The following is a 17259-nucleotide window of genomic DNA, read 5'->3' on the forward strand; positions in this document are numbered from 1 at the left end:
ACATATGACAAACCATTTGTAATCTTTAGATCTTCAATCAACAGCCTAAGAAACCAGATCCACGATTGTTTGCTTTCGATCTCAACAACTGCATAAGCAATTGGGAAACTGCCATTGTTGCCATCCACCCTAACTGCTGTCAAAATCTGGCCAGGATAAGGACCTTTTACATGGCACCCATCAAGACCAATAACTGGTCTGCATCCATCTAAAAATCATTGCCTGCAACCAGCCAGCAAACATACATCCTTAGAAAGATAGCTTGGGCCCCCACTTGTTCAGTTTGAATTACAACTGTACTTCCTTTGTTTGCCTTCTTCAATTCCTCTGCATAATCCCTTAACCTAGCATATTGTTCTTTGTAACTCCCTTCAATAATTAGTTTGGCCCTCTTTTTGGCCCTATATATTTGATGTCTTGTGACATTCATACAATAATCATCCAAAACATCCTCTTGCAATGATTTCACATCCAAGTCTGTGTCTCTCTTCAGTTTCTTAGAATACCTATTGCAAAGCCACTTGGATGAGGCATACTTCAACTTGTCGACCCTCCCACAAGTGTGTTCTAGGCTCATAGTCTTGATTACAAATGTAGATTCACTCTTATCTATCTTTGAAGCATATAAATAAAATGGACATTTCAGTCCTCCCATACATACTACCTGGAGCCTCACTTTGTCATTTTTTTTGAATTTTATCAACTTGCCATGTAGAATTGCATACTCCTCCATAGCTTCTTTCAAAACCTTTTTGTTTGCAAATCGCATTCCCATCCTAAACTCTGGATTCCTTAAATCCACCTCTCTCCTGTACTCCTTCAACTTTGGCAATTTCTTTTTCTTTCTTTAGCCCTTTTCCTCACCATTACCCTCATCTTGATCCTCTTCATCACTTCCTGTGTCCAAATCCGATGTGTTAGCACCATCTGATGAAACCTCTCCTGGAGCATCATAAGTAGGCCCAACTGTCTCATGTCCATGGGGCTGAACAGTAGGCTCAACATTCTCACCTGCATTGGCCTGAACACTAGGCCCAATGTTCTCACCTGCATTGGCCTCACCACTAGGCCCAATGTTCTCACCTGCATTGGCCTCACCACTTGCGCCCCCAACTACCACATTCTCAGCTACAAGCACCTCATCTTCTTGTTCACTGAATTCATAATCACTATCCACAAATTGTGCATCATTTTCCTCATTTTCCCCTTCATTTCCAACCTCTCTATTCTCAGTTGCTGCAGCCTTATTTTCCTCTCCATTCTCAGTTGCTGCAACCTCATTTTCCTCTTCATTTCCAACTTCTACATATGCATCTGCATCCCCTGGTTCATTGAATGCGTGCCATGTGACACCCTTCCCATGATTTTCTACATCTGCATCATAGTTATATTCTGCACTATCCAAACTAGGCCATGCAGCAGATGCTTGAGTCCCAAGCCCATTACCATTTGAATTTTCCAAATCTGTATAGTACAACACAAGAACCCTATTACATGGCATGCATCCAACCATTTCAACTACTTTACTATCAGAGGTAATAAGCTCCAATATGTTACCATCCTTTTCTCCAGCCTTTCTATACCTAATCTCCATAGTTTGCTCAATTTTCGAAACATCTATTGTATACCCCAACTCTTTCCCTATCTTCCTTAAATCCAGCAATGATAGAAAGTCATCAACAACATTATCTAAATAACAGACCTTACCACCTTTATAAACCCCATTTTCAAACATACCCCCATGGTGTAGTTCAAGAGTGACTCTGTCATAGATATCTGCAAACAGTACATATCAAATTTCAGAGTTAGCTGCACACACATCTCCTTTATCTAATGCTACAGGTTTAGGGTTTTAATTTTTTTTAACCGTTTCAGTCAATGCTAATAGTGAATTAAGTGTGAAGTAGACAACAAAGGGACCACACCAAACATAAAAACCTATACTTTGTAGTCAATCCCAGCATAAAGAAAATAAAATGCCACAGTATCTTTTCAACATAAAGAAACTGACCTTGGACCACACACTTGCAAACACAAAACATCGATTTGCAAAACAAGATGAATATAAAATACAGACAGATATTCCCTTACCGTATTTGGGATTCTCTCCACCCCAACGGAACTCAAACTCCATCAGTGATGAGCATCCACAATGATCGAAATCCAGAAATTCCCCCAAAACCCCAAATAGGAACCCCAACACCCTGGTTCTCTGTTGTTGCCTTCGCACCTCCGTTTCGGATTGTCACGAACCGAATGCGACGTTTGGGCTAATCGGAGAAGAAGACATTCAGGTTGAAAAAGACGCATATACCCTTTTAGATTTAAAAAGACGCTTATACCCATCCTAGACACCATCACTGCCGTTGACTTGTTAAAAACTCACAGAAAATGTAACGGTTGGATCAAATAGCCAATTAACATAGAGTTTAAGTATCATTTGGACTAATAATTTAATTTAGGGACCAAAATGTACCACGCATACAAGTTTGAGGACCATTTGTGCAATTTACCCTTCCTATAATTTTATGTTGATAGCGAGTGCCTTGTATAGTTGGCATATGCGCGCTCTTGTTATGTTTGTCAAAGTCACCTGGCCAAATCAGCATTTTGACCAACTTTATTGACAGCCTTGGTATATGAGGGACTTGATTGCAAATGTTTGCTATCTCTGTGAGCTCTGTTGCAAAATCAAAACTATTCAAGAAAAACCAAGTACCAATGAAACGTCTTTTCCAGTCTGAAATTTTATTTTGGATGCGGAGTTTTTATTTAACAAAATATATGGGAAATTTTAAAGCTTTGTTAAAAATAACAATAAATAAGATTAATAGGTTCATAGCTGGATATATTCATCATGGATAGCTCACGTAGGGCTCTAGGCCATCGGAATTCTTTAGTCCAATTTCAGGTTAGAAATATGAAACAAGAACAAGACCTTCATACACACATGGGGTCAAGGCATATCCCTGGAAATTGAAGGTTGCAGCACAATTCTCTCTTTGACATTTTTAAGTCAACCATTCTTTTGGTAGCCGACGAACCGAATTCAAGTAGGTGTTCCACGTCTACTTTTATTGTGTTTATTAATACATGCGTATTGAAATGATTCTAATTAATTGTTTACTTCTCATTCAATTACTAACATATAAAAGAATAAAAAATTATATAGGATTCATATTTAAAATTCGTAACTAAATACTCTCAAAATTAAGAGTAGGATCAATTAGAGGGGAGTAGTTGTCCGATTCCAATTCCTTAATTACTCTATCTAAATTACCCAATTTCATGATTTTTGTCATTCCTAATAAGTAAACATATTCACATTTAGTTCAATCTTATTGTTCCTCAAGGAACTTTCTTTAAGCTTCAATACTTGAAGCTCTTATGTCTTTATTTCAAGACCATCGATACATTTTAACTGTATTGACTTTAGCTTCTTTATGACATAATGAGGCATATGTCCGCTAAATAAATACTTAGGTTGAATATGGCTCCACCAAGCTCAAAGAAGTTCTAAAGAAACAGAAGGAAAAAAAAAAATTACTAATCCCAGAGCTCAAAGTGCAAAATCTCTGCCCATTATAAGACAAAAGCAGTGCCTGCAATGGCGTCCCTATTCTTCAAGAAGCTCAACCCTCAGCTCTGGATCCACATATATTTCTCACAGGTAAGTCTTTCAGTCTTACAAATGCATCTTTTGCAGCATTTTGAACCTTCCCTAATTTCTGAAAAGAAGAAGAAAGCAGAAAAAAGAGCTGGAAATCTTAGGAGGAGAAGAAATAGGAGCTGATTGGGATTAGTGGGTCAGTTTTTGATCGAGTAAAGAAGCCAATGCCTTGTATATTTCTTGGTTATGAATTATGAGCTACAAGAACATGTGGTTACAAAGTGATGCATGTCAGCAACAATTTGATGAATTTAAGTTACCATGGTTGAGCCAGTGATTCAATGGCCCCAGCTTGAAAAACTTTGGTATAAACCCCGTGAAGTACATTAATGCTGAACGAAATTATTCCATGTATTTATTTCCGCTTGTCACACTTGCTCCCTTTTCCCGTGAACCCATAAATATAATTTACCTCATTCACCAACCCAACCCATATAACATTAACTCCAACTCAACCTTGTATATATACACCTCTCAATCGAACCCAATGCCTCTCACACTCATCCACTCCCGAAACTAGTCCTTCGTCTTTCTTTTGTCACAATGGCACTCATTTTCTCACCACTACTCTTGTTTCTATCTTTCATGTGTTTTAGGCTACTAGGGGTCATGCCTTTCACGGTCATCATGTCGGATTCCGGCGCGCCATCCGCTCTCGTGGACGGGCCACAAACCGGGTTCTCCATGAACAAAGACGGGGCCCGAACTGACACTCGTGAGCAAGAAGCGGTCTATGACATCATGCGGGCTACTGGTAATGATTGGGCCACTGACATTCCCGATGTGTGTCGTGGTCGGTGGCATGGAATTGAGTGCATGCCGGACAATGATGATGTCTACCACGTCGTTTCACTCTCCTTTGGGGCGCTATCCGATGACACTGCATTCCCGACTTGTGACCCGACTCGTTCCCATATTTCACCATCCATCACTAAACTTCCCTACCTCCGGACCTTATTTTTCTACCGTTGTTTTAGTTACAATCCTCAGCCAATCCCGTCACTTTTGGGGCAATTGGGAGCAACACTACAAACTTTAGTGCTTAGGGAAAATGGGCATGTGGGTCCTATTCCTATTGAGCTGGGCAATCTCACCCGTTTAAAAGTTCTTGACCTCCACAAAAACAATCTCAACGGCTCAATTCCGGTGTGCCTGGGCCGGATGACCGGTCTAAGGTCGTTGGACCTGAGTGGGAACAAACTAACTTCAATACCCAATTTCAGCTTCCCAATTTTGAGCGTTTTTGACCTGAGCCAAAACCTTCTAATGGGCTCAATTCCATCCAGCCTTGGAGCCTGCCCTGGTCTTATCAAAATGGATTTGGGACAAAACCAACTCACCGGCCCATTACCCTACTCCATTGGTACTCTAAAAAACCTAATGCTCATGGATCTAAGCTACAATCGCCTCAAGGGTCCACTTCCAATGTGGATTAGGAGCTTAATCTCACTTCAAACTTTGATCCTCAAAGGGAATCCAATGGGGCCCACACCAATTCCAAGTGATGGTTTTGATGGCATGAAGGGGTTGATGACCCTAATTTTATCTAACATGAATTTGCATGGTCCTATACCTTCATCACTAGGCAAATTGCCAGGCCTTCGCGTGCTTCATCTTGATGGGAACAATTTCAATGGCTCAATCCCAACAAGCTTTAGAGAGCTCGAAAGTGTGAGTGAATTGAGATTGAATGATAATTGGCTCAGGGGCCCAATCCCATTTGGGAGAGAAATGGTTTGGAGGATGAGAAGGAAGCTTAGGGTTCATAACAATTCTGGGCTATGTTACAATGCCAATAGTGGGTTGGAAGATTCTGGCATTGGCCCCTGTGACACACCAAGGCCATGAAGAATCAAATGTTCCAATTTTGAGTTTCTGTTGAGCTCTAATTTCGTTGTAGCAGAAAATAGGGCATATATTTGTACATTTGAAGTTTGTAACACTTATATATTTGTCCCAAAAATAATGTGAAAGTAGCTACTTTATATTTCATGGCTCCTCCATTTGGGTCTTGAGCAAGAAAAAGGATTTGTGTTTTTTGTGTTTTAGGTTTGGCCTCTTTTTTAAAGAATCCAGAGACATATAAATATGGTAGCCCACACCCTCAACTTAGGGAGTGGGCTTGGCTTTGTCACTTTCAGGTATCAAGGAAGGACTTTGCTTCTTTTGTGGTGTTAGCCGATGTTGGTCGGGAAAGGCTCATCTGACATGTTCTCTCCTCTCCTTTCTCCCCTTTTGTTTTGTGTCCATTATTGGGGAGATGATTTCATGGCTTTTCCTTTATTTTTAACAAAGAAAATCACATGAGAATGGAAGAGGAAAGAGAAGATTTTCTTTTTGTTTAAGTTGGATTGAGTGAACAATTCCATTCTTAAAATATGCCATCAACTTGAAATTAACAATTATATCTCCATTATAATTTCGTAGGTCAAAGTATATTATTAAAAATGATCGATCCCGAAACTCCTTCACCGTAAAACGAGCCTACCTCCGAAAATGGTGGCAGTTTTTTGTCCACCTCTAATGATAGGGGCAAGTGATATAACATGCATTAGGCAACAAGTGCAAGTTTTGGAGGAAGTGGTTAACAAACTTATATCCAAAGATTTTTTGTCATGGGTACAGAAAAGATGCACAAAATCAAAGTTACATAAATTTAAAGACCAAATTTAAACATCTTGGGCAATAATCAACATAACCAATTATCACTTTGGCTAGAGACCATGTTGATGTATATACGCACAGAATAGATACACACATATTCTCCATATATTAATACATATATATTGAAACGAAAACTGCATGCACTGCAGAGCTTGTGCAAAAATGCACCTATTAATAAGTGATGAATCAAAAGTCAAAACCATGATGAAAGTACTAAAACAATCCAAAAACATATCAATTGTTGATAGAATTGTATAAGTTCCATATACACATTCATACTAAAATATAAACACTCCCTAAATAAGTGTACATAAAACAAAAACTACACCTCAAACTCAAATCTGATAAATAAAAAACCAAAATAAAAACAAAAACTACAATACAATTGCTATTCCACAACAAAACAGACATGCAATACTTAGATACTACCAGAACCACCATGAAAACAATGTTCAATCTACAATCTAACAAAAATATAAGTAAAACAGTAAAGAAAAAATTCGAAAATAAACTCAGATCTCAGAAAAAATACATACCTCCTGCAACGAATTTCAAACAACCGTACACTAAAAGAATCTGAAATCACACAAAAAAATTGAACATAAAAATGGCACTGATTTGATGTATGAAATTGGAAGAAGAAATGGAAAAGAGAGGAACAGAGCTCATGAAATGCAAACCAAAAGCCAAATGACTGAAGAGCACGTTTACTTGGATTTGCTTTTAGCTATATTTCAACCTTTTCCTCGATATCTTTTGACGATTGGATTTCTCGAGTCTAATACCTAATTTTTCTTATAAATATTAAGAGTAATTCGTGGTTTCGGTCTGACGTAATTACCGTCAGTGACAGCAAGCAGTTTTCGTCGACAGTCAAACAGTCAAACAGCCAGCGACATAGAAATGGTGGCGGCAGCTGCCTCTGCAACAGCGACTGGAGCCTCCAATCTCCGCTACTCTTCCGGGTCGGTCCACCGGCGGATAAGGCCCGTAAAGAAGGTCACGGGTTACACAAAATTCGCCACCCAGTACCCCAACTGCTTCTCTTCCACAAGGGTAAAAGGGTCTCTGCCTATCCGAGCTCTTGACCCTCATAGAGGAGCAGGAGAAGAAGAAGAAGAAAGTTGAGGCATCGCTAACAATACAAGCGCTTCAAACTCTCATTTATCCATTTACCTTTTTCTTGTTTTTATTTTAATGAAGCTTGGTTCTTGGCCCCTGTTTTATTTGGGTTTTTATGGGTTGTTTGCCTTTCTCTGTATCTCATCGCTATATGATTGTCTTTGATTGGTTTGGATGTCTATTGGGTATTTGAATTAAGCTTGTAAGGATTTTCTCATCGCTGTACGATTGTCTTTGATTGGTTCAGATGTCTATTGGGAAATATTTTCTCTGGTTTTATTAAGTGTTCATTTCTGAGATAGAAAGCAGCTACAATAATTTCTTTTTGGTAAAAAAAAAAGCACGATGGTTTTCTTAGCAAGAAGGGGGGAAAACCCCAGAAACTAATAGCTATGGTCCCCCCTAGCAGTCTAGTTTTCAAATTTCATGTGAAGATTTCAATTTCTATTATTCAAGAAAATAAATTATAAAACTTTGACCAGATGGAGCTGCTTATAAAAATAGTAAGTTTGTTTTCTTTTATCGGTGACTTCAAATTCACTGATTTGTTATCTCTTGCCTAGGCAGTCTGAAAGAAACATGTTTCACAAACCAATCTGACATGCTTGAGTTGCCTAAGTACGTACTTGATTTGGCCAATCCTTTGTGAATGGACTTTACAAAACTAGTGGTTTGAGTATCAAATATGTACTGTCCATATTCAGTGCCACATTTGTTTTATGTGGTATTTCATTGAAATGGAAAGCAAAGAGATGTATGTCGTATAATCGGTGAAAGAGCACGATGAGGATGGTTTTGTTAGCATATGAATTTTTGCTCCCCTGCTCAGAGTCTTGTTTTCTGTTGTCATCTGTGATTTCACTTAATTTTGTTTTGAGTTGGCCAAGTACATAGCTGGGAAAAGTACATACGCAGAAAATGGACTAAAGAAAGTGGCTTCTTTTGTGGTTTTGTATATGTCATGGGGAAAAAAGAACATAAACAAAGGCGCAATTTATAGGAGGATTTATTACAATGTTCATTGTTGCACAGGGGCGAAGCCATTTGAAAGCACTTCCTGTAACATCCATTTGGTTTACTTGAAAGAAAATTCAACTGCCGTGAAAATCTTCAGCTGCTGAGATAAGAAAATCTCATATTACATGAAAATCAGATATAAAAGCCAGTAGCATTAGCCAGATGTAGCCAGTCGACCATGAGCAATGTGTCAGCCCTTTGAGCCGAAGTTTGATTCCTCTCGTCATCGTTTAGAGTAGTTTAGACTATTAAGAGTTGATGATTGAATTATTGGTTATACTGTACCTATTATCTGATATTTCATATCATAGTGATATATAACATCTCAATGGAGATCATAATATAATATAACATCTCAACATAGTTGATGATTGAATTATTGGGTATAATGTATTTACATACTATCTGATATTTCATATCAGAGTGATATATAACAATATCTCAATAGAGATCATAATATAATATAACATCTCAACAAAGTTGATGATTGAGTGACAGGACCCGACCCAATGTCCACTTTGGAATTCGAGCCAAGTCCTTTGTGTGTCCGACACCTGGCGAATGTCTGGCAGAAATGACCTTTTTACCCTTCTTACTTCAAGTTCTCTTTAAAACTCCCTTAGACTGCTGCCGAAAATTCGGCAGAGTCTCCCCTGTATTTTGACCAATTCCAAATTTTTTCACCTGTTAAACAACCCATAAATTCACACCAACTGCCAGAATATTCCAAATAACAGATCTCAACTCCAGTTTTCCAACTTCAACTATATATATCAGAGCATTTTCTAAGTTTCAGGGTTTCAACTACAAAACTTTACCTTACGTGGTGATGCGGAAGCTTTGAATGGCACGGTAGTGGATCCCGCGTATTTCTATGGCCTGGGGGTTAAAAACAGGTTGAAAATGTGAGTGGACCAAACATAAGATTTATGAAAACAGTTAAAAATCATAATAACCCCCATAGTAAAAATAACTTGATAAGTAAGGCTAAAGTTCACATGTGTTTAATATAAGGTATTCATCCGAATATATATATAATCGTATGTATGTAGCTTCGTAAAACTGAACAATTATATGAAGATATAAAATGCGTAAATATAAAAGAAACTGGTTTGAAATAGCTGAAAACCATGACTGAATAAAAGAGCTTAAAATCCTTGGAAAATACCACCTATTTGTACCCCTGTCATATCCGTCAATTCCCCTGGCAGGTCTCGGGCGCCACGCAGTCTGCCCGAGCCGCAAACTGGCAGAATCAGGGGACTATGATCAGCCTGATCTGCCGGCAGATTCCTCGAGGACACCAAGTCAACTCGAGTCGCTCTGGCAGGATGCAGGGGACCGTAGTCAGCCTGATCCGCAATCCTGGCAGGTCTCGGGGACACAGAGTCAGCCGAGCCGCAATCCTGGCAGGTCTCGGGACACCAAGTCTGCCGAGCCGCAAATCCTGGCACTCACGGTCCGAGCGTCCCCGAAACTCGTGAGGCAAAGTCAAGTGCACTGACGTAACTGAAATCAGACTGGATGTCCGTAGACATCGGTCCGACTATGGGTAATCACCAAAGATAAATGGGTACACGGTGGTTTAATTAGAAAATCTGATAACTTTGTGAAATCTGAATAATTAACTGTATTCTCAATGCTGTTGCTACTCTGTTACATAAAAACTCAAGGTATGCTACTAAATATAACCTTCATCATATATATACTCAAAATATTTAACAGTATAAAACATGCTCAAAGACTTGCAAAATACTTATTCAAGATCAAATAATGAAATTCGCTCATATAAACTTATTTATAAAAACTTATTTATATAAAATCAAGATAAAAAAAATCCTTTGTATAAATTCATTTGTATAACTCATTTATATAACTTATTTATATAAAACATTTATGAAAGAAAGTCCACTCACAGATGGTCCGAGCTACTTTGACTCTTCGAAAGTCTCCTTTGCAATCCTGTCGGGCTCCTGGTGCCTTACTCGATCGATTTGGTGGAGAAACGAAGGAGAATTTCGAGCTGGAAGTTTGGGTAGCTTCGGACGAACCTCCGTCGGAAAACACAATTTTTCGGCCAGCTCAGGGCGGCCCCGGAGTGGAGGTTGGTCAGGTTGCGACGGCGACACGAAGGCGGACCCGATGGTACCCACGGCGGAGATCGGCTCGGCCTGTGGTGGCCGGGCCGTCGCTTGGAAGGCGAAGGGTCACACGACCCAAATCGCACGGAAGGAGAGAGAGAGGAGAGAGAGAGAGAGAGAAAAGTGACGGGGGAGAGGAGAGAGGGGGATAAAAATCTGACTTTTTGGCCAAATTACCGTTTTGCCCTTCGCGATTTTTAGACCATATCTCCTTCGTTACAGTCCCGATTCGGGTCCACTCCGTGTCTACGAACTCGTTTCGCCGCGCTCTACGCAATGGCGCAAGCGGCATTCCCAAATTCTTTCTCGATCAAAAAGTCAATTTTCCCCCTATTAAATAATGCGAGGGCAAAATAGTCTTTTTGCTAGAAGATATTTTCCTTACTTTTTAGATATTTTCTTTCTTTTTAGATATTTTGGTTTGGGTTATTACATTGAGGCTATACATACATATAAGATATTATAATTATTTTCCCTACTGTACAACGTACACACATGACAAGATTATCTACAAAGTGTGAATTCAAATGGGACTTCCCTCTTTGCATGCCAAAAAATACCTTCGACTGCTGACATAAGAAAATCAAAACCTTCTTCAGCTTCAGTAAGTGTAGATAGAATAGATATAATTTCTACACAACATTCATCGTATAAGCAATATAGTAAATACCTGGAATTTGAAAATGGGGGTCGTTGACACATAGAGGATTTATAACCCGAGACCATTTTTAGAGAAATGTTTTCACACCTACATAACCCAATGAATTTCCAACCATTACAAAAAATTATATATATTATATATCCTCTTAAAAAATATTTGCAAAATTTAAATATTTAAAATAAAATTTAAAAAAAAAGTAAAAACATTCTCCAACCACTGTATATTCCCCACCGTCATCAGTTTGGTATTTGAATAAATAAACATGGAATTTTCCCAAAGAAAAAACAAACATAAAGAAAAGAAGAAAATTTGTGATGTTAAATGAATAATATAAATATTGGCAAAAAAAAGAAAAAAGAATAGTATAAATAGACATTAACAAAAAAAAATCTTAATCCAATGCCTTTGCAGCAAGGGGCAGAGTCTTACACTTTTTGACAATTTCTTTGCCAATAAATTCTAACCCTTTAGACTTATTTTTTTTTCTATCAGCAAGTGCAATATGATAGAACAACGCCCAACAATTTTCTTTACTCAACACCTCCAAATTGACCATATCAGTGGATGCTCCCACCACCATCCTCGCAACTTCGTCTTTTCGTGTGGTCACCAATATTCTACTATCCACAGCTCCGTTTTGTAAAGGTAACTTTAATTGTTCCCACTTTATTTAGTCTTGGTTCCACACATCATCTAGGACAAGAAGGAACTTCATGCCCTTAGCAGACTCATGTATAAATTACAAGAGAATTTGCAACTCATTTGAAGCTGGGGAATTCTCTTTTTTCAGACCATCAATGATGGCTTTGGAAATTTTGATCTCATCAAAAGGATCTGACACACAAACCCATATTCTATTGTCGAAATGGGCTTGAACCTTTTCATCGTTATAGACAAGTTGGGCAAGAGTTGTCTTGCCAATTCCTCCCATCCCTATAATAGGGATGACAAGGCAGGTTGCTCCTCCTTGACCACTCTCACGCAGCAACTTTTTTACTAATACTTCCTTTTCGTCGGCTCGACCAAATGTCTTATCAACGAAAGAAGAACTTTTTTGTCGTTCAATTTGTTCAATTCCTCTTTTCATGTATTGAAAGTTATAGTTTTGCCTTTCATTAGCAATCAGAGCTAATCTTTCGTTTAGTTCTTTTATCTTCACAGCAATGTCATGACGAAGAACTACTTGACGGCCAAAACAAAACCAAGGGGCAGGAATGCAGAAACATACCTTCTTGGTAGTACTAGTACTACCAGCATTCTTGTTTCTGAATTTGTTGTTCCAGGATTTCAGTACTCCACTCGTCCAACATGTCGTCCATCTCGTAGGATACATCCTTCAACCTCTCCAGCTAGTATTTCACGTTCAGCTCCTTCACTTGCCTCTCCTCTGCATCCTCAAGCACAACTTGAATAGCTTTGAAATTGTGGGAGAGTTTTGCCACTTCTTTCTCAACACCCACAACGAGTGTGACCTATTGTTCTACCTGTTTTTGGATGATTGAGGCCAACTATTCGAGGAGCATGGAAATGAGTGCTTCAGCCATTTGTTTGCTCTAGAAAATGCCTCACCAACTAATTGTAATACTCAGACAACAAATAACCATCACATGGAATTTACTGAACATTGAAAATGTTCGTGACCAAACCAAGCACTGAATAATGCATCTGGTACATGAGTCCTTTTGCTAAAATGAAGGGAATGGAGCTGATATGTGGCCCAGGAAAAGAGCCTGATTTATTGGAGGAGAAGATTGTAAAAAATCTGCTCAAAATTCCTTCCTGACAAACTAATCAGGAACCGCAAGATTTAAAAGGCACATCTTTTGTTTCATCATGCCCTGGTTTTAAACATTCACATGATCTAAATGCTTTCTTTGTTGTAAACAGGACGATCTGGAATATCTGGGGAAGGTTGTAGCTGGTTCCATTGTGGCTGCAGCTGTAGCCAGTTGACCATAAGCATTGAGCAATGTGTCAGTCCTTTTGTGCCCGAGTTAGATTCCTCTCGTCATAGATTAGAGTAGTTTAGACTATCAAGAGTTGATGATTGAATTATTGGCTATATTGTACATATTATCTGATATTTCATATCAAGTGATATATAACATCTCAATGGAGATCATAATATAATATAACATCTCAATAGAGTTGATGATTGAATTATTGGATATAATGTACTTATTATCTGATATTTCAAATCAGCGTGATATATAACAACATTTCAACAGAGATTGTAATATAATATAACATCTCAACAGAGTTCACAATTGAATTATTGGCTATACATACATATCAGATATTACAATTATTTTTCCTAATGTGCAACGTACGTGCTTCTGATAAGATTATCTTCAAAGTCTAAATTCAAATGAGACTTCTCTCTTTGCATGCCAGAAAATACATTCAGCTGTTGACATAAGAAAATCAAAACCTTCTTCAACTTCAATAATTGTAGATAAAATAGATATAATTTATGCACAAATTCATCGTATAAGCAATGGAGTAAGTGCCTGGAATTTGGAAATGGGGGTCGTCGGCAAAGATCTAGGCTTGGCCATCCTAGCTCGAGACAATTTTTGAGAAATTTTTTAATACCTACATAACCCCATGAATTTCAAACCATTAAAATTATATATATCCTCTTAAAAAATATTTGCAAAATAAAAAAATAAAAAAATAAAAAAATAACATTCTCCGACGACTTTATATATATATATCCTCTTAAAATAAATAGACATGGAATTTCCCAAATAAAAAACAAACATAAAAAAAAAAAATTTGTGATGATAAATGAATAATATAGATAGACATTAACAAAATGAAATCTTAATAGACGTTACCAGAAGAAGAGGTGGAAATAGCACTTGGTGTCTCATCATCATTAGTTTGGTAAACTCCGTCTTTTTGTACAAATTCAAAACCAAGTTTGAGGTTTGGGATGTGAGAAATCTTGGGCCACTCTCCTCTGCCTTTTCGGCAACCTTGTGCAAGTGTTGGAGAGTAGTGCTCATCGATGACCAACTCCTTCAATGGTGTATTTCGTAAGAAGTTGGGCAGTGTTCTAAAGCGAAGGGCAACTATTCATTTGTAAGGAAGAAAGGCAGGGCATTATTGTAATTGTCTTCGGAGAATCCTCTTCTTCACTCCACCCTGTCATTCCTTTCCACTCTTCCCACATTGGCAATAAGTCGAATTCAAGTGTTTTCAAATTTGGGAATAGAATAAGTGGTGATGAGGATGTTTGCGTTTCTATTGTTCCATGTATTCCCAAAAACTCAACTCCTACCTTTTTCACGCTCAGCCATTTGTATATCACTAGTACTTCAAGGGACTCCAATCTCCCCAAAGGAGGCACAAACTCAACAAGCATGCAATATCGAAGGGTAAGGCTTCTCAATTTGTTTAACGACGTCATCTAATGGGGCTGGAGTTTAGGGCCACGGTAGATGTTGATAGATAAGGATTCCATATTTGGATGTGGTTGTAAGGCATTCACTATTTCTTCCTAGCCTACCTCAAGAGGAATCTCATATCTTCCACCAATGGAGAAGTGCAATTCCAGACTGACAAGGCAATTTTGTTCACCAAATGCGCTTTCCCGGCCTGCCTCGAGTCCTTCAGATCCTTCTTAAAGTTTATAAATATTCTGCCATGAAGCTGGTCCATGTTTCTCAAATCACTTAACTTGAATAATGCTTCTTTGTTGTTATCAATGTCATCATCGCCATGGATGTGAACTTCATCTAGCATTCGTAGACTAGTTAACCTTGCAATCCCCTTGGGCAACTTTAGATCAACACAACCCATAACATGAAGATGCTGCAAGTTAATCAGCTTTCTCATGCCTTTAGGTAATCTTTCAAGTGCCCAGCACCTAATGAGTCTCAAGGTTTGCAGATTGATTAAACTACACACGGTGTCAGGCAATTTCATCAAATCATGATTATCAGACAAATCAAGATACCTCAAATGTGCCAATTCTCCAACCTCATTTGGAACTTCTTTCAAGAAGTTACGACTCAGATTCAATGTTCTAAGGCATTTTACTTGTGAAATTAACTCTCCACCAAAACTAGTAATCTTTGAATCAAAAGTTGCAAGAGTCCGTAAATTCTTGCAGTTGCACAAGGAACTCGGAATTAGTGGACCTTCGGGAGCAAACATTAATGTCAAATGACGAACCTTCTTATATCCATCAAACTCCATTATTCTCTTATTATTACCACCCTCAGCCTCCAAAACTAAGCATTCATTCTTAGTTAGAAATTGTAGAAAGTCATGCACAACATCATGCATCTTGCACCCCATTATATTTCCAAGTTCATCTTCCTCAAATTCTTGAAAGAAAGAGCGTGTTACTAAGTTATCAAAGTATATTTCGCCTACCGCTTCTTTTTCTTTGTTTTCAATTGAATTAAGATAATTTTGTGACATCCACAATTCAATCAACTCATCTTTAGCAATCTCATAATCTTTTGGGAAAATGACACAATACAAAAGACAACATTTGATTGCCGGGGCCAAATCATAATAACTTAGTAACAGTGGTTGGAAAACATCCTTAACCACATCTAACTCCCATATCTTACTATTCAAAACATCTTCCCATTCTTTCCTCGTTTTCTTGTAGCGCATGAGACCACCCAATGCCTTTGCAGCAAGGGGCAGACCCTTACACTTTTTGACAATTTCTTTACCAATAAATTCTAACCCTTTAGACTCATTTTTTTCTCTATCAGCCAGTGCAATGTGATAGAACAATGCCGAACAATTTTCTTCTCTCAACACCTCCAAATTGACCATATGCTGTGCTCCCACCATCCTCACAACTTTCTCTTCTTGTGTGGTCACCAATATTCTTGGTTCCACACATTCCATAGTCTTGGTTCCCATTTTGTAAAGTTAGCTTTAATTGTTCCCACTTTCCATAGTCTTGGTTCCACACATCATCTAGGACAAGAAGGAACTTCTTGCCCTCAACAGACTCATGTATAATGGACTTTAGAGTTTGCAACTCATTTGAATGTGGGGTCTCTTTTGTCAGACCCACAATGATGGCTTTGGCAATTTTGATCTCATCAAAAGGATCTGAGACACAAACCCATATTCTAGTGTGGAAATAGGCTTGAACCTTTTCATCATTATAGGCAAGTTTGGCAAGAGTTGTCTTGCCAATCCCTCCCGTCCCTGTAATAGGGATGACAAGGCAGGTCGCCCCTCCTTGACCACTGCCACTCACCAACTTTTCTACTACTTTGTCTTTTTCGTCGACTCGACCAAATGTCTTATCACCGAAAGAAGAATTTTTTTGTCGTTCAATTTGTTCAATTCCTCTTTTCGTGGATTGAAAGTCATACTTTAGTCTTTCACCAGCAATCAGAGCTAATCTTTCATTTAGTTCTTCTATATTCACAGCAATGTCAGGACAAAGAACTACTTGACGGCCGAAACAAAACCAAGGGGCAGGAATGCTGAAACGTACCTTCTTGGTAGTACTAGTACTACCAGCATTACCAGCTTCTTGTTTCTGAATATGTTGCTTCAGGATTTCAGTACTCCACTTGTCCAACATGTCGTCCATCTCGTAGGATACATCCTTCAACCTCTCCAGCCATTGTCTCACGTCCACCTCCTTCATCTGCCTCTCCTCTGCATTCTCGAGCACAACTTCAATATCTTTGAAATTGCTGGTGAGTTTTGCCACTTCTTTCTTAACACCCACGACTAGTTTGACCTCTTGTTCTACTTGTTTTTAGATGATTGAGGACAACTGTTCTATGAGCACGGAAATGAGTGCTTCAGCCATTTGTTTGCTCTAGAAATGGATTTCTAGTCGAAGAAAAAGGAAAAGAGGAAAAGGAAGAAATCTTTTAATGCAAATGATAACAAGGTAGTGTTGGGAATTGTTGTAGGCATTCTCATTTCTCCCCAGCTAGTTTTATAATGTTGGGGCTGATGAAGAATGCTTGTAAGTCAATTCAGGC

At 38.5% G+C, this 17259-nt stretch overlaps 2 protein-coding genes and 2 pseudogenes across 2 annotated transcripts in view; 1 reads left to right on the top strand and 3 right to left on the bottom strand.

Annotated features, from left to right (window-relative positions):
- The window catches only part of LOC117621626, a 2387-nt gene extending 1810 nt beyond the window's left edge, over positions 1 to 577 (bottom strand). The window contains exons 1-2 of the mRNA XM_034352193.1: positions 301 to 577; positions 14 to 208 (exon numbers count right to left, since the gene is read on the bottom strand). Of these exons, the coding sequence (XP_034208084.1) occupies positions 14 to 208; positions 301 to 577 (472 nt within the window). The remainder of the gene's footprint in view (positions 1 to 13; positions 209 to 300) is intronic.
- Positions 578 to 4181: 3604 nt separating this feature from the next.
- Positions 4182 to 5662, top strand: LOC117622682 (protein TOO MANY MOUTHS). Its single transcript, XM_034353441.1, has one exon. The coding sequence runs from the start codon at positions 4214 to 4216 to the stop codon at positions 5516 to 5518; it is 1305 nt and encodes a 434-aa protein (XP_034209332.1). The 5' UTR covers positions 4182 to 4213; the 3' UTR covers positions 5519 to 5662.
- Positions 5663 to 11666: 6004 nt separating this feature from the next.
- LOC117621627 lies at positions 11667 to 12608 on the bottom strand (annotated as a pseudogene).
- Positions 12609 to 14785: 2177 nt separating this feature from the next.
- LOC117621628 lies at positions 14786 to 16913 on the bottom strand (annotated as a pseudogene).
- Between the last annotated feature and the right edge of the window lie 346 nt (positions 16914 to 17259).

This window comes from Prunus dulcis, chromosome 3 (genome assembly GCF_902201215.1).
Source record: "Prunus dulcis chromosome 3, ALMONDv2, whole genome shotgun sequence".
NCBI classification, from domain to species: Eukaryota; Viridiplantae; Streptophyta; class Magnoliopsida; order Rosales; family Rosaceae; genus Prunus; species Prunus dulcis.